Source organism: Chiloscyllium plagiosum, unplaced genomic scaffold (assembly GCF_037043375.1).
Source record: "Chiloscyllium plagiosum isolate Xiang-an unplaced genomic scaffold, Cpla_swu_hap1 HiC_scaffold_39, whole genome shotgun sequence".
Lineage (NCBI taxonomy): Eukaryota > Metazoa > Chordata > Chondrichthyes > Orectolobiformes > Hemiscylliidae > Chiloscyllium > Chiloscyllium plagiosum.
The window spans coordinates 37,079,186-37,106,369 of NW_028270177.1; the positions used below are offsets into that span (position 1 = coordinate 37,079,186).

Consider the following 27,184-nt stretch of genomic DNA (forward strand, 5'->3'; position numbering starts at 1 on the left):
GTGGGGGGAGGTGGTTACCTTATTCGATTTTACCTCTGTCTTTAGGAGCGGGGTTGTTTTTCCCTTCGTTATTTTGTATTATCATATTTAATTATTATTTGTTGAACTGGTAATTTTATAGTTATATGTTTATATATGGTATTAACATTACCAAATATACCCAGGTGTTGGTAGGGGTGGGGGTGGGGTGCTCACTGTTAACTCTAGCTTTGTATTATATTTGAATTTTCCTCACTTTATTGAGGAGTGCCTGGGTCAAGGGTGGGGCATTGGTTGGGAGAGGATATGAGGGATTTTTGGAGAGGAAGTGATGCCCCCTGGGAACAAGGGGGAAAGTCTCCACTTAGATACGTTTTATATTTTTTTTATTTAGAAATAGTTTTTTACTGTATTGTTGTGGGTGTATTAAAGAGGGTTTATTTTTGTAAATTTTACATGTTCCATGCCCGGGATGTTCTGGATAGGGTTCCCCCTCCCGAGGGGTCTCGGATTGGCCCAGAGGATTATGGTTGATCAATCGGTTAAGTGGTGCACCTGGAATGTCAAAGGGAGTAATTCGCCACTTAAAAGGAAGAAAATATTATCAAATCTTAAGAAGGAAAGAGTTGATATAGCTCTCCTACAGGAGACGCATCTGTCAGATAAAGAACACTTGAAATTACGACAGGGCGGATTTGATCAGGCCTTTTTTTCTTCTTTTAGCTCAAAAAGCAGGGGAGTTGTTATTCTTGTTCGGAAGAATTTCCCTTTCAAAATCCTAAAGCAGATAAAAGACGAATCTGGACGATATATCTTGATTAAAGCTCTCATAAATGGAGAGGAATATGGGATTTTAAATTTGTACTGCCCCCCGGCACACCCCTTTAAATTTATAACGGAAGCCTTCTCAAAATTGATGGCTTTTGATGCCCGTCATATAATTATAGGGGGAGACTTTAATTGTATTATGGATCCGGAAATAGACAGGATTCCCAAGAGTCCTGCAGGAGTATCTCCCAGATCAAGACAATTGATGGATCTGAACAAAGAATTAGGATTAGTAGATGTATGGAGATGTCTTCATCCACAGGGTAGAGATTTTTCTTTCTACTCTAATCCACATAAATGTCATACCAGAATTGATATGTTTTTTGCCCCCTCAATTTTTTTAAATTCCATATCATCCTGTAAAATAGGTAATATAGCAATTTCTGACCACGCTGCTGTATATATGGAAACTAAGGCGAAGAACAGTGGGACATCCCCTCGGCATTGGCGTATGGACCCCTTCTTAATGAAAGATAGTAAATTTGTAAAGTACTTCTCTCAAGAATTTAAAACTTTTTTAGAAATTAATTCAGGTACAGCTAGCAACCCGTCAATGATGTGGGAGACCATCAAAGCTTACACGCGAGGCTTGATCATCTCCTACTCAGCGACCCAGAAGAAATTAAAAGGAGAACAACAGCGTTTGCTTGAAACCCGCTTAAAAGCGGCTGAAACAGCATACATTGATAGACCCTCTATTATTAAATTGCAAAGGATTACAGCTCTTAGGACAGCTCTAAATACTACACTTACTCAAACGGCTAAGAGGGAAATATTATTTGCAAAGCAAAGATTATATGAATATGGCGACAAACCGGGTAGATACTTAGCATTTCTTGCAAAGAAAAAAAAGGCCCCTCAGACTATTATGTCTATCAAGGAAAGTACGGGTATTTTGACTCATGATCATAAAAAGATTAATGCGACCTTTAGAAAATTCTATTCTGAGTTATATAAATCACAGGATTGTGAAGATAGGGCGAAGAGGATGCAGTCATTTTTTAAAAATTTGACTTTTCCAGACCTAACTCCGGAACAAGTATCGGTCCTAAATGCTCCTCTTACACCCCAAGAAATAGTTGATGCAATTAGGCACCTTCAAAATGGTAAGACGCCGGGCCCAGATGGCTTTCAAGCTGAATTCTATAAAGAATTTACAGAAATACTGGTTGGTCCACTTATGGACATGTATAACTATGCATATAGTCAGGGCTGTCTCCCGCCTTCGCTGAAAGAGGCAAATATCTCTCTTATCCTCAAAAAAGGAAAGGACCCAGAAGATTGTACATCATACAGACCAATATCCTTGCTAAATGTAGATTTTAAAATCCTCTCTAAAACGTTAGCACTGAGATTAGAAAGGATACTGCCACATATTATAAAGGAGGATCAGACGGGGTTTATTAAGGGCCGTAGATCATCCAATAATGTTAGAAGGGCTCTGAATATGATTCAAGCTCGTCATCAGGGAAAGATACCAGGAGTAGTGGTCTCATTAGACGCGGAAAAGGCATTTGATAGGGTCGAATGGTCATATTTGTTTTACACATTGGAGAGGTTTGGTGTTGGACAGGTGTTTACCAAATGGATCTCAACATTGTATAGTGATCCCAAAGCAGTTGTGGTTACCAATGGATTAGGCTCGGATAGCTTCAGTGTGGGTAGGGGCTGCCGTCAGGGATGTCCCCTCTCACCATTGTTATTCACGCTAATAATTGAACCACTAGCAGAAGCTATACGAGCTGATCCTAATATAGTGGCCCCAAGGATTGGTACAGGTAAACATAAAATTACCCTTTATGCAGATGATGTTCTTCTATTCCTCAGTAACCCTTTGATGTCCATACCTCGCTTAATCCAAGTTATTAATACATTTAGTGCATTCTCAGGCTATAAAATTAATTTTTCAAAATCGGAGGCTATGCCAATGGGTGGCCTTGCTGTGATACCCCGCTTAGCGGACGGTTCCCTTTTTCCCTTTCGCTGGTCCCTGGAGGGTTTCTTATATTTAGGCATTTTTATTACTCCAGTATTTGGTCAGTTGTATAAGGCTAATTTTGTGTATTTATTGGAAAGGATAAGGCAGGACCTCCAGCGATGGGGAGACCTGCCAATTTCCTGGCTGGGTAGAATAGCATTAATCAAAATGAATATCCTGCCCCGTCTCCTATATCCTATGAGAATGCTTCCGGTGATGCTGCCGAGGACAGCTTTATGTAAATTATACGGCTGGCTGAGTTCCTTTATCTGGAACCATAGGCGGCCCCTCATTAAGCTGAAGAAGCTACAGCTTCCACAGGCAAGGGGTGGATTGGACTTCCCAGATTTTAGGAAATATCAATTAAGTTCCCTATTAAGTTATATAGCTGATTGGGTCTTGTCTGATCCACAATCAATCTGGTTGGACATCGAGGCTTCTCAAGTAAAATACCCACTTATTAACCTTTTATTCTCAGACAAGAGGAAAATCATTACAGATCACTGTAAAAACCCTATAATACTGAATACAATCAAGGCTTGGAATATAATGCAGCAAAATGAGGGTAATTCACATAAAACATCCCCCTATGCACCGATAGTGGGAGCATGGGGATTCCAACCGGGGCTAACAGATGCCACTTTTAAACTCTGGAGAGCCAGGGGTATCTCATGTCACGGGGATTTATTTAAAGATGGGGTCCTGATGTCTTTCGGACAGCTGCGTCAGAAATTCGGATTACCCAATGGAGACCTCTTTCGATACTTCCAAATACGAGATTTTATACAGAAGAAGACTACGTTATTAGATAGTCTTTATAAATCCGATAGAGAATGTAGTGTCCTACGACCAGTGAGGGTATCTTCCGTCAGTAATATTTATCATTTGCTACATGATGAAGTATCGGGAGATATGGATAATCTGCTTAAAACATGGGATCAGGATCTGGGACTAGAAATCTCCACAGAAACGTGGAACGATATCTGGGAAAATGCTAGAAGAATTACTATTTGTAACAGAACCCAGGCTATCCAGCTGAAGATACTTCATAGGGCCCATATAGCACCGGTTCGATTGGCAAAATTTAAGGCAGGAGCATCTCCAATGTGTCCTAAATGCAAAATAGAGGTGGGCACTCTTGTACATTGCTTGTGGACCTGTCATAAGATCCGTGGATATTGGACTAAAGTAGCAAGTACCCTGACAGAAATTTTAGGAACGGAAATAAAAGTGGACCCCGTATCTCTCCTCTTGGGCTTTTCGAACTTTCCCTCCCTGGACACGTACGGGAAGAGACTATTTTCTATTCTTTCTGTGCAAGGAAAAATATTTTGATGAACTGGGTGGCGGAGGGCCCCCCTGGACTTTCAAATTGGCACAGACTAATTATGGAATGTATTCCCCTTGACTTCCTTACAAATATGGTGCACCGAAAGACCGAATTATTTTATAAAATATGGCAGCCCTTTTTGAATTACATAAATACAAATATTTTGGCTATCCTAACAAGGGCTTTTATTTAATTGAGACTACAAACCTGGCTGGTCCGCGGCCCCTCGGGGGAGGAATCCCGCACGAATATGGGTTTTATTATATCTGATGCTAACACATCCCGAGCATGTAAGAGACTTAAATATACACCCTGGTTAGTTGTAGGTTAGATTAGTAGATAGTTGAGTTTTGTCGGTTTGTTTTTTTTTGTGGTTTTGTTTTTTTTTGTCAAATTTTGGCTATTGTATATTTGAGCTAATTGTATATCAATGTTTATATCTGAGAGTTTTGTTTATTTTTGTAAACTTGTAAAAATGTTAAATTTCTAATAAAAAATCTATAAAAAAAAGAATAGGAGGGGCAGTTGGAGTGTTCAGCCACAGGGTGGTGGGGTTGGTTGATGGAACCAACTATCAGACCAAAGGGGTAGCCATGGGCACCTGCATGGACCACAGCTATGCCTGCCTCTGTCTGGTACATGGAACAGTTCCTCTTCCATAGCTACACTGCCACCATTACACATCTTGCCCTCCATTTCATTGATGACTATTGTTAACATGTTGTACTCCCATGTGGAGCAAGAACAGTTCAGTGTTTACTGTGGAGGACAATATGGAAGGTGGAAAATGGGGAACGAGATGGTGATATCTTGAAAATTCTCAATATTAAAGAGCAGGTGGTCCTAGATGGCTGAAACCACATCCCCTGTTCTAGATGAGAGAGCACAGTCGAACAAATTCACCTCAAAGAATAGAACAAGAGTAATCAATATTCCAAATGGGGTTCTCAGCATTTGACTGAGCAGATACCTTTCCGGACATTTAGTTTGATGGTTTAGGGACAGGATAACATTCAGCCCATCAGTTTGAAAACTGAATACTGTAGATTTCAGTATTCCGAGGGAAAACAGGACACTGACAATAGGACTGGCCACACACTGGGAGATTGTAACATTGGGAACGCACCTGGACACTGCTGAAGAGAATCTAAACAGACTGGAAACACCAGCTGTTCCTCCCTCAGACACTGCCACATCTGAGCAGTTCTTCCAGCACATTCTGCAAACAGTGATTTAATCAGAATGGAAAGCCCCTTTCCAAGGTGGTCATCAATCCCCTGTACTCCCTGGAAGCAGCAAACATATCTTCCATAACCCAATCAGAAAGCTCAGTTCAGGGATTGGAGAGGCTCAACTCAGGGATTGTACCCAGGGATGGTTTAAACCAAGAATGATGAAACAAACCAGGTCCAGAGAGAAGACACCATGAATCACTGCTTTATTGTCTATTCCAATCACCAGTTGATGGGTGTTTGCTTGTGTCTCCTGTACAGGAACAAGGCCAGCAATGAAGCAGAGATCAGACAGACAGCTGTCACAGTCAGGACCACCATCAAAACCAGCATGTACTCCACACCTACAAAACAAGGAGAAACCAATGGTTACAGAGGGAAAACAGGGACAGAAAGGGAAACTAGCAGGCAGCCAACTCACCGCTTGGAGACCTCTCCTGCAACTTTCCGTCACCCTCAGTCAGGGGCTGATTTGCCAGGTTGTTCAGCTCAGTATCCAGGATGATCAGGGGGCCAAGTGAGGCCTCCCCCTCCCACTTCAATCCAGCTTCACTCTCTGAAACATCAAACATCCCAGTCAGAGAGGGGGGAGTGGGGTGGGGATTCCCAACATCTAGAGGTTCAATGTCCTACCAGGTTCAGCACCAAGGTCTCTCCTTCCTCTGAAAGGGATCAGGAGCTCTCTTGTGCTCCCACAATTCCCCACATGGCAACAGGCACAAATGTCACTGTCTGACTCCTCCAATGGGGTCCAACTAAACAAGAGAAACAGCCCATCAACCACATGGTGCATCACCTCTCCCAACAACATCCCTGAGGGACAGGGAGAGGGAACTTACATATTCTGCAGCTTCTGGAAAGTACAAGCTTTATTCCTGGAATCTCCCTGATCCACTGCAGCAACTCTCAGGTGACAGGTGATGAACATCTGAGGGACACAGAACAAGTCAGTGTTTAGTGACTCCCTCCCAAGGGTGGAGAAGCACATCAGCAGCTTCCTCTTACCAAGGATCGCTCATCTCCATAGAAACGGAAGGCATCCAGGTCAAACCGGAGTTTGTCCGGCTCCCGCCCGTCTCTCGGCAACACAAAGGTTGAAAAGGAGTCCTCAGCTTTGCTGTCCAGGAGGCAACTGCAGATGGACAAAGGGCCATGAAGTGAATGGAGTGAAGCCATTGAGATGGGAGCAGCTGGAGAAAGCAGAGAGCTCCTTACCCATTGTAGTCAATGATGCTGTATCTCGGGGTGGAGTCCTTGTCTGGGCTCAGTGTAGCTACACAGCGATCAATGTACAGCTTCAGGGGCATGTGGTTGGCCATTGAAACCGATGCCTCAATGTGAATGAGGTCACCCAGGGAGTAGACAGTGGAAGTGCGCTCGGTCAGCCAGTCACCTGAAGTACAGCAAGACAAGGGTTGGAGCCAGTGGGTACAACTCCAGAGAGACACCAGGAGATCCCACCCCAGCCACCCATCACATACCATTCATTAGACGCAGGGAAAATGACAGATGCCCTTCTCCAGACCTGGTGGAGCTGAACGGGATCCAGGTGGGCTTGATGGGATTGCTGCTCACATTGCCCTTCCTGGGGGAGGGAGACAGGGCAGCCATTTTAGGATAGTGTCAGACAACAACAGCAGGGGATCGTACTGACAATCAAGTAAAGAGTCTCACCTCAAATAACGACATTCAATGGGAACAACAGCACCATTGGTTCTCACAATGACAGATCCAGGATAGTTTGGGATGTGGGTCAGGTGGGTTGTGTAGACCAGGAAATCTTCAGTCATCTGAAAGACAAGGTTAAAGAATGAGAGGCTGATCTGAAATGAGAAGGATCTACAGTGTTTACAATGACACCGTCCCATTGTGACAATTCTTTAGGGAGCGCGACAGGCTCAGGGCCAGGAGACTGCTTTCCCACACCAAGCTGGAGAGACCAGTATTCAAGTGCAAGAGTTCAGGGGTTAGTCATTTAGGATCAACTTGATGTATTACATAATGCCAAATATCACGATGGGAATTCCTGATGCAAATGTTGGTTAAAGAGATGTGTTGGGCTCCCAGGCAGAGTTAGAGATAAATATTGATGGAACAGGGACATGGTGGTTAGCACTGCTGCCTCACAGCACCAGAGACCCAGGTTCAATTCCCACCTCAGGCAACTGAGTTTGCTCCTTCTCCCTGTGTCTGCATGGGTTTCCTCCCACAATCCCAAAAATGTGCAGGTTAGGTGAATTGGCCATGCTAAATTGCTCCGAATGTTAGGTGAAGGGGTAAATGTAGGGGAATGGGTCTGGGTGCGTCACCCTTCAACATGGACTTGTTGGGCTAAAGGGCCTGTTTCCACACTATGTAAATCTAATTTTAAAAAATGGTGATTGTTAACACAGGAACAAGGCTGCAGGGATCTTTCCGACATCAACTCGATGTTATCAGGAAACCTCCAGATTGTGAGCAGAGATTGCTAGCAGAATACCGAGAGATTAATAGCAAGAGAACACAAGAGTAGAGGAAACAACAATTTACTAGTATTAAATAAAAGACTTTTACCAACAGGTCAAATGTAGAGCTCAAGGAGGAGAGTCAGTTTATTCATAAAATAGGCCCCAGTGGGAGGGAATCAAGTCAATTTGCCTTATGGGAATGGAACTACTTTCCCCTCAAACTAGCCACACGCCATGCTGCGATGAGTTATGTTCCTGTGACCTCACTATTGGAGAAAAGAATCACTATCAAAAAAAGAAATCACACTTTAGAAGGTCACAACCAAATTTGGAGAATGTTCATAGTATCAAAACATCACCCACAAATCACCACATGATACCCAATTCATACTGACAAAACATACATTGTAATAGAACAACCCCTGTAATCAGGGGATTCTAAACCATTGAGAATGGGAGCACAAGGCTAGAGATAGAGAACAGTTCAGGTACAGACAACCCAGGAGAGGAACCTGGACTGAGGATTTGAGAAAGCAGGAGAATGGTCCTTCTCAAGATTAATGGTCTCTCAGCCAGGAACCTTCTGCAGCCCAAGCTTCCAGCAAGTGTAGACAACCCCCATTACCTGTAATCTGCTGCCACACTCATGCAGCCCATAGTCAAAGAGGACAGTCTGGTTCTCAGGGTAGACCCTGGTTGGACGACAACCTGCTGTCCCCAAGGTCAGGTCAGCAGCTTTAATCAGGTGCTTGGTTCCAAATAAATCCAGCTGGGCCCTGACCAGCAGGTTGTACTCTCCACACTGCACCATCACAGTCTGCAGTGGGGACACACTCCCAACCTCAGACATTCGGAAACTAGAACCAATAGGACCCCCTTGAGGAGGCACTCTCTCAGGAACAGGGCTGGCTCTCACTATTGTCCATGGAAAGCTCTGGCTCAGAAACTGTTGCCATGTTTCAGAGCAACAAACAGCTCCAACTAACACCAACAGAGGGAACAAGCCCCTCACTACACAATCACCCATGATCCTAAACAACTCAACCATCCCCACACACCCCCAACCAGCTCCTTTTATACACACAACCTGCACTCACCTGACACCAATGTGACCAGACGCTGCAACATTGAACCAATCAACCAGCCCCAATCTCTACAATTTCCACCAATGACTGAACTCATTGAGTTATTACCAGGAGGGCCTATTTCATTTGGACCAATAGGAGTGGCTGTGAGCTGCTGTGCTGTCACCTGACTGAATTCAGCTCCACAAGGTCTCATGGTGAAGGCCCCATGGATAGAGGTGGGTGCCGCAGGGAGTCGAGTGCATCATTTCTCCCTCCAACTCTATTTTGATTTAGTCCCTACCCTCCCCTTCACTGTTTTGATCACACAGCACTGTCCCTTGCTGTGAAGGGCAGTGTTTGTCACTGGCCACCCGGGTGTTTTCCTATCTTCCTGGTTGTGGAAATTGAATAAAGATTCGTGCACTTTGTGTCTTTCACTGTGTCTCACCCCTGCACACACACACCATGGGTGCTGGGGATAAAATAAGCACTACCGCATTTAGGTGGTAGTGTGGGGATTAAATTAAAAGAAAAAAAAAACAGGAGTATTCCCCCAGCCATTCGTATTCCTGGAAAGGCTGGGGGGAGGGACCCAAAAAAAAAAAAAAAAAAAATGGATAGAGGTGGGTGCCGCAGGGAGTCGAGTGCATCATTTCTCCCTCCAATTTTATTTTGATTTAGTCCCTACCCTCCCCTTCACTGTTTTGATCACACAGCACTGCCCACTGATGTGAAGGGCAGTGTTTGTCACTGGCCACCCGGGTGTTTTCCTATCTTCCTGGTGGTGGAAATTGAATAAAGATTCTGTGCACTTTGTGTCTTTCACTGTGTCTCACACCTGCGCACACACACACCATGGGTGCTAGGGATAAAATAAGCACTACCGCACTTAGGTGGTAGTGTGGGGGTTAAAAAAAGAAAGGGGGGGGAAAAAAAAATACACAGGAGGGAGCACTTTGTGTCTAAGAAAAAGAAAAAGAAAAAAAAGAAAAAGAAAAAAAAACACAGGAGGGAGCACTTTGTGAAAAAAAAGGCCCCATGGATACAAGTAGCTCATTGATCCAGGGGGGTGTCTGCTGGGTCCTGCCTCCCTCCCTCACCCGAGGGACTGATAGTGAGACCCACGGAGAGATTGTCTGAGGATGGCGTTTGGGTAGAACAAAGGGATTGACCTTATACTACACCTCCCCCTGTAAGTGTTTGATGGAGTCAATATGGAAGATGCATTATTCTGTATGTTAACTTGTCATGTCCCTGTCTGGGGAGTGTTTGATCAGGACAATGCAGGGAGAGCTTTACTTTCAATTTCCTTTTCATTCATAGACTCGAGGCAGTTTTACTCTGTATTTCACCGCGTGCTGTCTCTGTCCTGGGGGCCTTTGATGGGGACAGCTTACCTTCCAGTTTTCAAGAAAAGAGGAAGATTTTGTTTCAGTTGGAAAGAGTAGAATCTTTTACTCTGTTTCTAACTCAGGGATGTCCCTGGATTGAAAGTGTTTGATGTAGACAGTGTAGCTATACATTTAGTTCAAAGGTGTAGAGACAGCTGTCTGTTCAGTGACAATGAGCAGAGGAAGCTCATGTATCGTGTCCCACACTGACCTTGCTCTGGTGGAGTTTGTTGGGGGATGGTGTTGAGGGAGAAAGTGAGGACTGCAGATTCTGGAGGTCACAGTCAAAGTGTGTGGCCCTGGAAAAGCACAGCAGGTCATGCAGCATCTGAGGAGCAGGAGAGTTGGTTTCGGGTATAAGCCCTTCATCAGGATTGTGGATTGGGAAAGGGGGCTTAGAGATAAATAGAAGGTTAGGGGTGGGGGCAAGGAAGCTCGGATTGCGATAGATAGATGCCTTGGGGATGGGGGCAAGGCAGCTGGGTTGGTGATGGGTAGATGCAGGTGTGGGGTGTTCAGAGAATTTTACATTCACTCTAAAAGGGAAGATGGGGCAGCATGGTGGCACATTGGTTAGCACTACACCAGGGACAGGGGTTTGATTCCAGTCTCGGGCACCTCTCTGTGTGGGGTTTGCACACTCTCCTTGTGTCTGTGTGGGATTACTCTGGGTGCTCTGGTTTCCTGCCACTGTCTAAAGATGTGCAGGTTCGGTGGATTGGCCATGCAAACTTTCCTCAGGGATGTGTAAGTTAGATGCATTAGTGAGGGGACATGTAGAGTAATAGGGGAGTAGGGGAGGGGAATGAGTCTGGGTGGGTTATCTTTCAGAAGGTCAGTGTGGACTTGTTGGGCCAAATGGCCTGTTTCCATTTTGTAGGGATTGTATGATTCTAGATAAAGATGGATAAATCCCTAGGAGCTAATCAGGTGTCCCTTCGATCTCGGAGAAGCTAGGGAAATGATTACTGGGCCCCTTACTGAGATATTTCTATCATTGATAGTTGCAGGTGAGGTGCTGGAAGATTGGAGGTTGGCTAACACATTGTCATGATTTAAGAAAGGTGCGAAGGAAAACCCAGGGAATATAGACCGGTCAGCCTGACATCAGTGGTGGGCAAGTTGTTGGAGGGAATCCCAGGGATAGGATTCACATGTATTTGGTAAACCAAAGACTGATTATGGATAGTTAGCATGGCTTTGTGCATGGGAAATCATGTGTCATGTACTTGATTGAGTTTTTTGAAGAAGTAACAAAGAGGATTGATGAGGGCAGAGTAGTGGGCATGATTGATATGAATTTCAGTAAGGCATTCAACAAGGTTCCTCATGGATGACTGGTCAGCAAGTTAGATCTCATAGAATACAGAGATTTGGATACAGAACTGGCTGGAAAGTAGAAAACATAGGGTAGTGGTGGAGGATGGCTTTTCAGAGTGGAGGTCTGTGACCAATGGTGTGCCATAAGGATCGGTGCTGGGTCCACTACTTTTCATCATTTGTATAGATGATTTGAATGTTAACATAGGAAGTATCGTTAGTAAGTTTGCAGATGACACCAAAATTGGTGGTGTAGTGGAGAGCGAAGGAGGTGACCATGATCCAATGTGATTGGGTCATGTCGATTTCACCAGTTTCCTCATTTCCCCTCCTCCCAGCTCTACCCCATCCCATTTATCTTGAGGGCATCCCCTCATTCCTGATGAAGAGCTTGTGCATGAAGCATTGTCTCTCTTGTTCCTCAGATGCTGCCTGACCGGCTGTACCTTTCCAGCAACTCACTTTCTGACTCTGATCTCCAGCATCTGCAGTCCTCACTTTCTCCCAACTGAGCACGTGCACGTGTATGAGGTGTTACGTATTGGGAAGTCACATCAAGGTAGGAGTTTCATGATGAATGTTCAGGCCTTAAGTAGTGTAGTGGAACAGAGGGACCTTGGAGTTCAGGTGTATGGTTCTCTGAAAGTGGAGTCACGGGTAGACAGGGCAGTGAAGGAGGCTTTTGACACACTGGCCTTCATCAGTCAGGGCATTGAGTAGAGATGTTGGGAAGTTATGTTGCAATTATACAGAATGGTGACAAGGCCTGCACTTGGAGTATTGTGTTCAGCTTTGGTCACCTTGCTGTAGGAAAGATTTTATTAAACAGGATAGAGTGCAGAAGGAATTTACAAGGATGTTGCCAGGACTCCGGGTCTGAGTTGGAGTGAGAAGTGACACAAGCTCAGACATTTTTCTTTAGAGCAAAGGAGCCTGGGGTAGGAATCTTATGGAAGTGTAAAAGATCAAGAAAGGCATGGATGGGATGAATGTGCTCAGTCTTTTTCCCCAGGGTTGAGGAGTCAAGGACTAGAGGGCACCAGTTTAAGGTTAGAGGGGAGAGAATGAATGGGAATTGAGGGGCAATGATTTCACACACATGGAGGTCCGCATATGGAATAGGAAGCGAGCAGAGGTGGTTGAGGCAGGTACATAAACAACGTTCAAAGTGCATTTGGACAAATTCATGGATAGGAAAGGATTAGAAGGCTGTGGGACACGTACAGGGAAATGGGGTTACTGGGGATGGACATTTTCATAGGCAAGGACCAATTTGCCAAGGGGAGGAGGTTCCACAATTTCCCCACCCTCAATGATGGGGGAACCCAGCACAAAGGATAAGGCTGAAGCATTTGCAACAACCTGCAGCCAGTAATCTCCAAAGGGACAATCCATTGTAGTCCCCAGCATCACCGATACCTGTCTTCAGTCAGTACTATTGACTCCATGTGACAGAGAAACAGCTGCAGACATTGGATACTGTGACGCCAATGCACCCTGACTAACATTGTGGGAATAAGGTGAAAGAGCTGTGATCCTGAATGTGCCGTGTCCCTATCCATTCTGTTCCAGTACAGCTACAACTGCAGCATCTACCTGGAAATGGAGAAAATTGCTGTTAGAAACGAAAATCGCTTCTCAATAATCGCTCTAGACAAATTCAGGAAAACAAAGTTTTATTAACAAGTCAAGTCTGCAGAGTCGGGCACCCTTAAAGAAAAGGCGCGCTGAGGCTTACAAGGTCTCCATTATATATAGCACAAGTCCCTCCTCTCCTTGGCTCCAACAAACCATAAGGTTCACATTCTTAACAACATGATTATTTTTATCACAAAGTCTGCAACAAAAGGCTCCAGAGTCTCCAAAGTTTGTTGTTTTTCTCACCCTGTAGTCTTATCAGTCAAAGGCTTTAATCTGAAACAGATGTCTCAAGTCGTTCCCCCATCCTGGAGTCTTATCAGTCAAGGACTCATCCTTCCCTGCTGTGTGAATGGCTTCATTAATCAAGAGCCTGCTTGTTTTTACTATCGCTCACAAATTGTCAGCATTCTGCACAATTTAAACTACTCTACTTTTGAGTATATAAAATGGTTGTTAGAAAAGAAACAAAGTTTTGTCTTTTATTATAGATCAGTCTGTGGTCCAGGCACATCTTAAAGTTTAAACCGAAATTACCTCTCACAATTCCACCCTTTTCTTCTTTAAGATGTGCCTGACCCAGATAAGCCCCCCTTCCCCTCAAGGGCCCGGGGAATCCTTGGTCTTTCGCAGCAACATCACTTTAAGTTCCCGTGTCCCATGTTGTGGAACCACCACTGCCTGGAGTCGGGAAATATTTTTCTGAATTAAAAACTTAATCTTAGGGAGTTAGGCAGGGTAATACGAGAAGAAGAATCATGCCTCCCCCAACCACCAGCAACGCCGTGCGCCACCAGCTACCACCTAGGAGACCATCCCACCATCCGATGTCACTAAGAGGACGCCAAGATTGTACTGGCACATGGGCCAATCTCCGAATTTCATCGGAAATTTTCAAAACCGCTTTACCATTATCGTCAATTTCTAGACAGCAGTTTGTCAGGTTAAATTTCCCGCACACACCCCCCTCCGAGGCCAACAGATAATCCAAGGCAAGTCGGTTTTGATATATAGCAGCCCTCATCTGATCCTGCTGCTGAGCCAACAGCTCTAGGGCCAGGGCAGTCCGGTTAGTAATGACCTCTACGACTGCTTGGAGCCTGATAATTCGATTTAGCATATAGATAGGAGTGCGATATCCCCATGATCCGTCCTGTGCCCAAGTAGCCGGCCCATAGTATTCAATAATCCGGGCCGGTGGCCACTCATCCCTCCAATCACCGACTTGGATATCCCTTGGCGACCTACGCAGGGAGTCAAAGAGTTTAACTCCCAAATCATCGCCTTCCTCCCGGGGTAATAGGAAGAACGCAGGTCGTATTAGACCCAGGAAGCATACCCCAGCCCATCCCATGGGCAGTTTGGAGTATGCCTGATTACCGCATATCCAAAATAGGCCATCTGGAGCAGGCCCTCCCTGCCTCACAACGTCATCCCACAACTCCTTTACCTCAGGGACGCCCTCATAAGGACCAGGACCACTGCAATTCCAGTATTCGGATTGTTGACCCCGTCGCAGAGTCTGGACAGGATTATTCCAGCATTGATTCCCCTGACAACCACCGTTCCACACTCTTTTCATGCCATCGGAAGGGTCAGCACTTAGCTCGTAAGAGGAGGAATCAGAACGTAACCGAATGCAATTTTGATGATCTCGGTTTGCAATGTACCAAGCAATATTCTCAGGCCACCATACTCGCGTGGTTGCATCCAATATATTCTGACAGGGGCTAATCCCTACCTTCACGGTCCCCTTGCCTTCAATACAGAACTGGCCCTCAGGGCTGTTTGTCAGTCTCCACCCCTGGCTTTTTCTGTCGTTGTCATGAGTCCAAGTGGTTTGCAGCAATTCCCCTATGTCTAAGCTTTGACCAGTCCACGGCCATTGTTTCGACATATGCGGCCCCCCACAGACCCAGCAATTGCTAACATTTAAAACAGTGGCTATTCTAGAGGTGAGATCAATAAACAGGTTTTGTGTAACATCAGGGAGTTCAATCTGTCCTTCTACCTCTTCGTATACAGATGGCACTTTAGGGAGCACGACCGTTCCCTGACGGTCTTGCTCTTTCCCCAACCCCCGATCAGGGATCTGTATCTTGGTCTCCTTGACTCTGTCAACCTGCTCCCTGAGCAACACGGAGGATAGGTCCCACCTCCCAGTTTTGCTAATACACACCCAGCGGTCATTTATAGGGCATCCATGGATTTTGCCACCGTATCCTTTATTATATACCTGATAATAGGGTCTCCCATCCTCCCAACATTCGTGGCGTGCACTCACATCGTAACACCTATCGTCCACATAGGAATGGGACACAAATGATCCCGAATAGATTCGAATCCCAAGTCTTACTGTAGTTCGACATTTGTCACATCTCCCCTCACCCTCCCCCACATACAGGAGTAAACTGATCAATATCCCCACCAATACAGTCCAAGTAGAGTTCATTATTGCTGTCTTTTCAGTTTTACCGACAACGGCTTGTCCCCTTGCTCGCATGTCCAGGTGCTTTCTTCTTCAGGCGGAACGGGCCCCTTTATCCTTGATGCGTGGACCCACCCTTTTTCTTTCGTCCGAACAGCTGCCTCAGTTGTTAACAGAACCAGGAACGGTCCTTCCCACCGCGGCTGGAGCTTTTCGGCCTTCCAGGTCTTAACAAATATCCAATCTCCGGGCTCCACCTTATGCAGGAGGAAGTCGAGCGGCGGAGTCTGAGCCAGGAGACCTTTCCTCCGGAGTTCTGCAAAAGAACGGGATAAGGCCAGTAAATAGGTTCGGATAAATACATCCCCCCCTTGTAGAGTGGGACATCCATCAACCTTACTCCAATACGGTAATCCGAAGAGCATTTCATAGGGGGAAACCCCGACATCTCGGCGAGGTGCCGTACGTATCCTCATTAGGGCAATGGGCAGGCACTTTGACCAGGGTAACTTAGTTTCTAACATCAGCTTAGTCAATTGGGTCTTGAGCGTGCCATTCATTCTCTCAACTCGACCCGAACTCTGAGGATGCCAGGGTGTGTGGAATTTCCATTGGATACCCAGGGCACTACAGATCAAATGGTGTAGCTTAGAAATAAAATGCGTCCCGCAATCGGAGTCAATAGATTCCATTATGCCATATCTCGGGATTATGTTCTCTAACAACAGTCGGGCCACGGTTGGTGCATCGTCTTTGGCAGTTGGGAAAGCCTCTACCCAGTGAGTGAAATGGTCTACTATTACTAGCAGATATTTCCATCTCTGTACTGGGGGTAATTCTGTAAAGTCGACTTGGATCCTCTGAAATGGCCTAATCGCTAGGGGCTGACTACCAGCTGGCATAGAACGCATGGCTTTCTGATTAATACGCCGGCAAGTGGGGCATCCGACTACCTCTTGTTGGGCTAATGTGTATATCCCCCTACATACATAGTCTCTCAGGATTGTGTCACACATGGCTTGCACCCCCCAGTGGGTCTGATGGTGTAATCGGCGCAGAATACCCCGGGTGATCTGTTTGTTCAGTACTTGTCTCCCATCAGGAACCGTCCACTTCCCGTTAGTATCTAGCCGGGCACCCAATTGATCCATTTTATCAATCTCCCCCTGGGTGAAGACGGGTTGTTTAGCGAGCCCTTCCCTCAACGGTATTAACGTTAACAATTGGACGGATTTTTCGACCGCTGCCCGCTTGGCTTCCTCGTCTGCCAGCCGGTTTCCCACCGCTTCCGGTGTCGACCCCTTCTGGTGACCGGGTACATGGACTACTGCAAGTTCCGTAGGTAACGCCAGGGCTTCCAACATTAGGCTGATCATTTGTTCGTGAGCTAATTCTTTTCCCCGGGAAGTTATCAATCCTCGCTCTTTCCAGATTTTCCCGAAAGTATGAACGACTCCGTATGCATACTTTGAGTCAGTATATATGGTCCCCACTTTCCCTTCCAACAACTTCAGGGCCCTCTGGAGGGCATACAACTCACAGGATTGGGCTGACCACTTCCCGGGCAGTCGTCCAGACTCAATCGTCCGTTTCGTTGCACCATCTATAACAGCATAGCCACTGTATCGTACTCCACTGATGCACCGGGAGGACCCGTCGATATACAGTTCCTGTCCCTCACCCAGCGGGGCTTCTTGCAGGTCCTCTCGGCTTTTGGTCTGCAAGTCCACAAATTCCACACAATCATGCTCCTGTTCCCCGTCTGCAGGACGTCCGTACAGAAACTGGGCTGGGTTGCAACTGAGACCTTTTGCAAAATTGAGATCGTTCCCGGTCATCAAAATCGTCTCATACTTTAGGATGCGAGAGTCTGTTAACCAGCGGTGAGCCTTTTGAGCCAGTATGGCACTAACCGAATGTGGGGAGTATACTGTGATCCTTCCTCCAAAGGTAAGTTTTCGGGCCTCTTCTACTAACATTGCCGTAGCTGCCACTGCCTGTATACAGGTCGGCCATCCACGTGACACAGGGTCTAACATTTTTGACAAAAATGCAACCGGCTGACGTTTCCCTGCCCGCAGCTGAGTAAGCACACCCTGGGCAATTCCGCCGGCGCTATTAACATATAACTGGAACGGTTCCTTCAGGGTGGGTAAAGCCAATACCGGAGCTCGAATCAGTTTATTTTTAATAATATTAAATCGCTGCTCCTCCTCATCTGACCAGTCCACCTTTTGTCCTGCTTGTCCCAGTTTGTCATACAAAAATTTTACTAAAGTGGTGTAACTTTCAATCCATATCCGGCAATACCCTACTCGTCCCAGGAATTGTCTGACTTCCTTCTTCGTCCTGGGTATTGGCATACCCGTAATTCCTGATATTCGTTCTGGCGTGATACGGCGGTGCCCCTTACTGACTTGATGGCCCAGATATCTTACTTCTCGCTCCACAAACTGGAGTTTTGTCCTGGAGACGCGTAGACCCTGTTTCCCCAGGAGGTTCAACAGGGCAACGGTGTCTGCTCGTACCTCCTCTTCTCTTGGTCCTGAGAGTAAGAGATCATCGACATATTGGAGCAATTGATTCTCCGCGTTACACTGAAATCCTCCTAAGATCTGCTCCAGTATTTGTCCAAACAAATTGGGTGACTCCGTGAATCCCTGCGGCAAGACCGTCCATCTTAACTGTCGCTTTCATCCTGTGAAGGGATTCTCCCATTCAAAGGCAAAAAGGTTCCGACTTTCTTCGTCAAGGGGGCAACTCCAGAAAGCATCCTTCAGATCTATTACGCTGAACCATTCATGTTCGGGGGGAATTTTACTCATTAACGTGTAGGGATTAGGTACCACCGGGTATCTAGCCTGGACTACTTCATTCAACCCCCGCAGGTCTTGCACCAGCCTATATGTCCCGTCCGGCTTCCTCACAGGGAGTATTGGAGTATTGAAAGGGGACATGCATTCCTCCAGTAGTCCATCTGTGATTAATCTTTCTATCACAGGTTGTAACCCCTCCCGTCCTTCCATAGCAATCGGGTATTGTTTCCTTCTTACCGGGCCTCTTCCTGGTAACATGGTGATTTGGAGAGGTTTGATGTTTAGACCCCCTCTGTTCCCCTCTCGGTACCAAACTCCCGGGTCTATTTGTTGATCATCATCTTCGGTGAGGGCGAACAACCTTACCACCATTTCCCCGTTACTTGGTACCGTTCCGATCCCTAGTTTGACCTGCAAGTCTCTTCCTAACAAATTAAACCCCGCCGATGGCAGTAGAAGGAGGTCTCGTTTAGTAGTTCTGTTTTCATATCCAATTTCCACATCCTCCACCACTGGGACTTGTAATTTATGTCCTCCAATTCCAGATACCCCCATAACTTTTCCTCCTGCTCGGGTGCCGGGGGGTATTTGGATTATACTTGATCTTTCGGCTCCCGAGTCCACCATAAATGTGATCTCCGATCCTTGGGACCCTACTTTCAAGTTTACCAGGGGTTCCTGTCGATAATCCTTTTGCCCCAAGGGTAGGAACCCCCGACCTCCCTAATCTTCCTCCATCAGGGCGTACGACCTCACCTCCCGCTTGTAGCGGGAGCACTCCCGTTTAAAATGTCCCTCTTCATTACAATAGTAACATCTGAGTGTCCTCTTCGTTTCCCTGTCGCGGTCTCGCGTTCCTCCACTCTTCCTTTGTTCCGGCCATGGTTCTCTTTTCCTCTGCTCTTGCCACGACTCTCCCCTTTCCTGTTTCTGCCACGGCTCTCCCTTTTCCTTTCTTCCAGCTGTCATTTGTTGCACCGTTTGCATCATTATCTTTGTCGCCTTCCTTTGCTTCTCATCGTCCCTTCTCACAAACACCTTTTGCGCCTCTCGTAGTAATTCACTTAAAGATTTACTATCCCAATCATCCATTTTCTCTAACTTCTTTCGTATGTCCGGCCAGGCCTTTGATACAAACTCTACCCGTATGAGTTGTTGCCCCATGTCCGTCTCAGGGTCCACCCCAGCAAACTGCTGCAAATTCTTCCTAATCCTGTCTAGGAAGTCCGTAGGGGTTTCCTCCGGGTTTTGATGATTACCAAAGGCCTTGGTAAAATTGTGCCCCTTCGGGGCTGCGTGTCTTATTCCTTTTATCCAATATTCCCGCATGTCTCTCATGTTGCGCCGTCCTCCCTCCGTGTTCTTATCCCACTCGGGGTCGGTGAGGGGAAACTTCTGCTCCCCTCCTTCTCCCCCCTCTCTCTCCCAGACCAAGAGCGCAGCTTGTCGTATCATCTGACGCTCCTGGCTAGAGAACAATGTTTTCATGATGGAACACATCTCTTCCCACGTGTAAGTATTCGGACCCAGGAACTGATCCAATTGTTCAGCAAGTCCCATGGGGTCCTCTAGTAGACCCTTCATCTCCCTCCTGAAATTCCGTACTTCAGTACTCGTCAAGGGAACGTTCACATATCCCGTCCTTCCTTCCTCGCCCCCCATGGGCACTTCCCGGAGTGGATTCATTCTTGCAATCGAGACAGGGTTTTGTCTGTGACCCTTTTCAGCTTGAGATCTGGTCTGTACCCCTGAGGGGTACAGGACTTTACAGAATTACCCCCAGTGATTCCTCCCCATTTTCTTCCCCTTCCCCTGAATCGTCGTCACCCGAAGGAACATTTTGTGGGGCAGACGGGGTCACGTAGGGCGGTGGTAAGTGATCTAAAGGGTCCCATTCTTTCTGCCCTTTCGAGTCTTTATTAGTTACCTGCATTTGGCAAGATATCGTAACCGGCAGCCAACAAAGGGCATAATCACTTTCTTCCAGATTAACATCAGGTTTTGAATTGACATATAAAATGAGGGCTTGCCGGACCCAGTCTTCGTCAGTACCGAGTCTAGGCCACCACACTGAGTCGCCCTGAATAGGTTTCTGGGACCACTTTTGACAGTATTTTACCATCTTCCTTTTAGATTTTCCCTTTCTTCCACCCTGATCCCAATTATTTAGCATTTTCCCTAACGGACTATCGTCAGGTACCCCGGGGTATGTGTCATTGTCCCTGTTTAAGCCTACCTTTCCCTTAATCACCTTAGATCCCTTATTTCCCATTTCCGAGGACTTTGTATTTTTCCCGTGATAATCTATCACAATGTAGCCAATTCCCGGACCTTCAGTCCCGTGATCGCCCAGGTTCCTTTGCAGGCACCCCCGGTCTTTGGATTCCTGTGTCCTACGTCTCTGTGACACAAATCACAGGCACCCTGTAGATACACGTTCCTCCTCAAACACGGTCTCTGCAAATTCCCTCACAGGCGAGCCCCGGTCTCTAGATTCCGGAGTCCCACGTCTCTGTAGAAAAAAATCCACAGGCACCCCGTAGGTACACAGTCCTCCGGAAACACGGCCCCCGCAAGTTTTTTTCTTACCTGGGTTCGGTGCACCGAAATTACTCGATCGTTAACCGTCCCCACTGCCTCGGGTACACCCCTCCTTTGTTTTCCTGAGCCTCCCAGATATCACTCGCTCAAGCCGCGCGGGGCGACAAGCAAGGAATCAGGGACTGCTGAACTCAGCAGGGTGCACCTTCTCCGATATCCTTACTCAACTCCCCTTGCGGCCGGAGTGTTGATCCCGGACGAGCCCCCAAGTTGTTAAAAAACAAAAATCGCTTCTCAATAATCACTCTAGACAAATTCAGGAAAACAAAGTTTTATTAACAAGTCAAGTCTGCAGAGTCGGGCACCCTTAAAGAAAAGGCGCGCTGAGGCTTACAAAGTCTCCATTATATATAGCACAAGTCCCTCCTCTCCTTGGCTCCAACAAGCCATAAGGTTCACATTCTTAAAAACATCATTATTTTTATCACAAAGTCTGCAACAAAAGGCTCCAGAGTCTCCAAAGTTTGTTGTTTTTCGCACCCTGTAGTCTTATCAGTCAAAGGCTTTAATCTGAAACAGATGTCTCAAGTCGTTCCCCCATCCTGGAGTCTTATCAGTCAAGGACTCATCCTTCCCTGCTGTGTGAATGGCTTCATTAATCAAGAGCCTGCTTGTTTTTACTATCGCTCACAAATTGTCAGCATTCTGCACAATTTAAACTACTCTACTTTTGAGTATATAAAATGGTTGTTAGAAAAGAAACAAAAGTTTTGTCTTTTATTATAGATCAGTCTGTGGTCCAGGCACATCTTAAAGTTTAAACCGAAATTACCTCTCACAATTGCCCAGTAGTGTCCTGTTGACAAAATGTGGGATAAATCCAACCTTGCAAATTACTCCCCCACCAATCCACTCTCAATCACAAGCAAAGTGTTGGAAAGTTTTGTCAACAGTGTTATCAAGGCACATGTCCTCCACACTAAACTGTTCACTGATGCTCAGTCTGTGTTCCACCAGGGCTACCCAGCTCCTGATCTCAGTACAGCTTGGTCCAAATGAGTAAAAGAGCTGAACTTAAGAGGGGAAGTGAGGGTGACTGCTTGAAGACCAAGGCAGAATTTGATTGAACAATTTACCAAGGAGTCCTCGGAAAATTGGACTCAGTGGGATTAGAAAAAGCTCTTTGCTGTTTGGAGTCCTGCCCTGCACAAAGAAAGATGGTTCTAGTTATCAATGTTCAATCACCACATTCCCAGGACATCTCTGCCAGAGTTCCTCAAGGTACTCTCTTAGACACAACCATGTCAACTGCTCCATCAAAGACCTTCCTTCCACCAGAATGTCAGAAGTGGGGATGTTTGCTCATGATTGCCCAATGTTCAGCCCCATTGACAACGTCACAGATACTGAAACAGCCCCTGTTCAAATGCAGCAAGACCTGAACAACATTCACATTCAGAACACACAACTGTCAGGCAATGACTGTCTCCAACAAGGGAAAATCTCACTGTCACACCATGACAGTCTCCATGACATTCCCATTGCTCAATCCCTCACTATTAACATCCTGTGGCTTCTCTGCCTCGGCTGGGATTTGTTGCCTGTCCCTAATTGCCCTTGATTTGATTGGTTTACTCAGCTATTTCAGAATCAGCGATATTGCTGTGGGTCTGGAGTCACATTTAGGCCAGACCAGGTCAAGATGGTAGATTCCCTTCCCTAATGGGAATTGTGAATGATAAAAGATTGGTTTCACAGTCACAATTACTAAGATTAGATATTCGCAAAAAAGATAGAACACAAAATCCATCAGCGACTACAATCAGATTGGAGACCCCAGCCTCAGATGATTAACCTGACCCACTGAATTCCTGTCTCAGTAACACTACCATTATGTCACTTGTTCCACCCACCTGTAGACAGAAGCCTGAGCCTGAGACAGATAGCTCAGTGATAGCCATTAGTGTCAAGGAATCAGGAGTTTAATTAACATAGAATCCCTGTAGTGTGGAAGCAGGCCGTTCAGTCCAATAAGTCCATACTGACCCTCTGAAAAGTAAGCCACCCAGACCCATCGCCTTACTTTACATTTACCCCTGACTAATGCACCTAACCTAATCATCCCTGAACACAATGGTCCATTTAGCATAGCCAGTTAACTTAACCTGCACATAGAGCCATAGAGATGTACAGCTTGGAAACAGATCCTTCGGTCCAACTCATCCATGCTGACCAGATATCCCAACCCAATCTAGTCCCACCTGCCAGCACCCAGCCCATATCCCTCCAAACCCTTCTTATTCATATACACATCCAAATGCCTTTTAAATGTTACAATTGTACCAGTCTCCACCACTTCCTCTGGCAGCTCATTCCATACAAGTACTACCCTCTGCGTGGAAACGTTGTCGCTAGGGCCTCCTTTATATCTTTCCCATCTCACCTTAAACCTATGCCCTCTAGTTCTGGACTCCCCACCCCAGGAAAAGACTTTGTCTATTTATCCTATCCATGCCCCTCATGATTTTATAAACTTCTATAAGGTCGCTCCAGGGAAAACAGTCCCATCCTATTCAGCCTCTCCCTGTAGCTCAAATCCACCAAAGCTGGCAACATCCTTGTAAATCTTTTCTGAACCCTTTCAAGTTTCACAACATCTTTGCGGTAGGAAGGAGACCAGAATTGCACGCAATATTCCAACAGTGGCCTAACCAATGTCCTGTACAGCCGCAACATGACCTCCCAACTCCTGTACTCAATACTCTGACCAAAAAAGGAAAGCATACCAAACGCCTTCTTCACTATCCTATTCTACCGAAGACTCCACTTTCAAGGAGCTATGAACTTGCACTCCAAGGTCTCTGTTCAGCAACACTCCCTCGGACTTTACCATTAAGTGTCTAAGTCCTGTTAAAATTTGCTTTGCCAAAATGCATCACCTCACATTTATCTAAATTAAACTCCATCTGCCACTTCTCAGCCCATTGGCCCATCTGATCAAGATCCCGTTGCAATCTGAGGTAACCCTCTTTGCTGTCCACTACACCTCCAATTTTGGTGTCATATGCAAACTTACTAACTATACCTTGTATGCTCACATTCAAATCATTTATATAAATGACAAAAAGTAGAGGACCCACCACCGATCCTTGTGGCACTCCACTGGTCACAGGCCTCCAGTCTGAAAAACAACCCTCCACCACCCTCTGTCTTCTACCTTTGAGCCAGTTCTGTATCCAAATGGCGAGTTCTCCCTGTATTCCATGAGATCTAACTTTGCTAAACAGTCTCCCATGGGGAATCTTGTCAAACACCTCACTGAAGTCCATCTCAATCACATCTACTGCTCTGCCCTCATCAATCCTCTTTGTTACTTCTTCAAAAAACTCAATCAAGTTTGTGAGACATGATTTCCCACGCACAAAGCCATGTTGACTATTCCTAATCAGTCCTTGCCTTTCCAAATACATGTACGTCCTGTCCCTTAGGATTCTCCAACAACTTGCCTACCACCAACGTCAGGCTCACTGGTCTATCGTTCCTTGGCTTGTCCTTACCACCCTTCTTAAACAGTGGCACCACGTTAGCCAACCTTCAGTCTTCCAGCAACTCACCTGTGACTATTGAGGTTACAAGGTGTCCAGCAATCACTTCCCTAGCTTCCCACAAAATTCTGGGAAACACCTGATCAGGTCCTGGTGATTTATCCATTTCAAGACATCCAGCACTTCTTCCTCTGTAATATGGACATTTTTCAAGATGTCACCATCTATTTCCCTATATTCTGTATCATCCAAGTCCTTTTCCGCAGTACATACTGATGCAAAATATTAGTTTAGTATATCCCCGGTCTCCTGCGGCTTCACACAAAGGTCGCCTTGCTGTACTTTGAGGGGCCCAGTTCTCTCCCTAGATACCCTTTTGTTCTTTATGTATTTGTAAAAACCCTTTGGATTCTCCTTAATTCTATTTGCCAAAGCTAGCTCATGTCCCCTTTTTGCCCTTCTGATTTCTCTCTTAAGTATATTCCTACCACCTTTATACTCTTCTAAGGATTCATTGATCTATCCTATCTATTCCTGACATATGTTTCCTTCTTTTTCTTCACCAAACCTTCAATTTCTTTAGTCATCCAGCATTCCCTGCACCTACCAGCCTCCCTTTCACCCTGACAGGAATATACTTTCTCTGGATTCTTGTTATCTCATTTCTGAAGGCTTCCCATTTTCCAGCCGACCCTTTACCTGCAAACATCTGCCCCCAATCGGCTTTTGAAAGTTCTTGCCTAATACTGTCAAAATTGGCCTTTCTCCAATTCAAAACTTCAACATTTAGATATGGTCTCTCCTTTTCCATCACTATTAAAAACTTAATAGAATTATGGTCACTGACCCCAAAATGCTCCCCCACTGACACCTCAGTCACCTGCCCTGCCTTATTTCCCAAGAGTAGTCACGTTTTGCAACTTCTCTAGTCGGTTCATCGACATAATGAATCAACAAATTTTCTTGTACACACTTAGAAAATTCCTCTCCATCTAAACCCTTAACACTATGACAGTCTCAGTCTATGTTTGGCAAGTTAAAATCCCCTACCATAACTACCCTATTATTCTTACAGATAACTCAGATCTCCTTACAAGTTTGTTTCTCAATTTCCCTCTGACTATTGGGGGGTCTATAATACAATCCCAATGAGGTGATCATCCCTTTCTTATTTCTCAGTTCAACCCAAACAACTTCCCTGGATGTATTCCCAAGAATACCCTCCCAGAGTACAGCTGCAACGATATCCCTCGTCAAAAACATCACTCCCCCCTCCACTCTTGCCTCCCTTCCTGTCACGTTTGTATTGTGGAACTTCAAGCTGCCAGTCCAATCTATCACAGGCAGGTTTCTGTAATTGCTATGGTATCCCAGTCCCAAGTTCCTAACCACACCCTGAGTTCATCGGCTTTCCTGTTGTTAGTTGTTGTATTGTGGGAGGAAACCCACACAGATGGAGGGAGAACTCCACACAGATCATTGGCCAATGCTGGGATCAAACCCAGGTCCCTGGTGCGATGATGCAGTAATGCTAACCACTGCACAACTATGCCGCCAGCGAGAATGCAAGAGAAATCTTCGCAGAGTGTGTGGAAACACAGTTCATGTTTTGTGTTGAGTGTGACTTTTGAAAGGTTTGCAGTATCTCTCCTCCAATGCTGCCAGACCACGTTGTTTTTCCCCAGGATTGTGTGGTTTGCTTCAGATTTACAGGCTGCGCAGTATCTTGCTTTTAGTCCAGAGGGTAAATTCCTTCCAGAGTCTTCAGCATGTGACAGTACTGTCAATGTAAGAATTATATTTTGTCTGGGTTTTTGAAAAGAAACTTGGAGGCAAAGGCAGGTAACTGTCTATTAGTAACCAGTGAAGGAAACAGCTTATGAGGCCTTGGGGTTTGTTTAAGAAATTGGAATAAAAGCAGCAGCCTGAACGGGTGCAGTCCAGCTCTCAGAACCAGAATTAGTAGAGTTAGCTTTCAGTGGTTGTTTTGGAGCCTTGAAATGGAACTTATTTACCCCCCCTCTCCAGGTTTATGCCATTATGACTACTGGTCTCGAGTCAAACCATGTGGTGCTGGAAAAGTTCAGCCAGTCAGGCAGCATCTGAGGAAAAGGGGAGTCAACATTTCAAGAATAAGCTCAGCATCAGGAATGTGGAAGGAGACTCCAAGGCAACAGACAAATGAGAGGGAGGGAGTGGGGCTGGGTGAAAGGTAGCTGGGAATACAACAGGGAGATGAAGGTGGGGGCAGCTGGTGATAGCTGGGAAAGATAGACATGGACAGTTCAGAAAGGACTGTGCTGAGTTAGCAAGTTGGATCTGGGATGGGAGGGGAAGAACACGAGATCAGAACTGGCAAAGTCCACATTGATCTCATCAGGTTGGAGGGTCTGAAAGATCCTAAAGGTGGAAGATGAGGTGTCCTTCCCCCAGTTGTGGGTGGCTAGAATTTGGTAGCAGAAGTAGTCCAGGACTTGCATGTCCTTAGAATAGGAGGGGATTTGGAATGTTCAGCCACAGGGTGGTGGGGTTGGTTGGTGGAACCAACTGTCAGACCAAAGGGGTAGCCATGGGCACCTGCATGGACCACAGCTATGCCTGCCTCTGTCTGGTACATGGAAGTTACTCTTCCATAGCTACACTG

The 27,184-nt window shown here is 45.9% G+C and overlaps 1 protein-coding gene across 1 annotated transcript; it reads right to left on the reverse strand.

Annotated features, from left to right (window-relative positions):
* Nucleotides 1–6,334: 6,334 nt before the first annotated feature.
* Nucleotides 6,335–8,821, reverse strand: LOC148138663 (zona pellucida sperm-binding protein 3-like). The gene is made up of 5 exons (XM_087981224.1): nucleotides 8,420–8,821; nucleotides 7,022–7,137; nucleotides 6,829–6,932; nucleotides 6,563–6,740; nucleotides 6,335–6,479 (listed from the first exon to the last, which is right to left on the reverse strand). The coding sequence occupies exons 1-5, from the start codon at nucleotides 8,819–8,821 to the stop codon at nucleotides 6,335–6,337; spliced, it is 945 nt and encodes a 314-aa protein (XP_087837350.1).
* Between the last annotated feature and the right edge of the window lie 18,363 nt (nucleotides 8,822–27,184).

Excerpts from the sequence above, each read along its gene's own strand:
- LOC148138663 (XM_087981224.1), bottom strand. The coding sequence starts at position 8,821 with ATGGGTGATTGTGTAGTGAGGGGCTTGTTCCCTCTGTTGGTGTTAGTT. Across the intron at positions 7,138-8,419 it reads AGTGTGGCAGCAGATTACAG|ATGACTGAAGATTTCCTGGT; the intron begins GTAATGGGGGTT and ends CTTGTCTTTCAG. Across the intron at positions 6,933-7,021 it reads ATTGAATGTCGTTATTTGAG|GAAGGGCAATGTGAGCAGCA; the intron begins GTGAGACTCTTT and ends TCCCTCCCCCAG.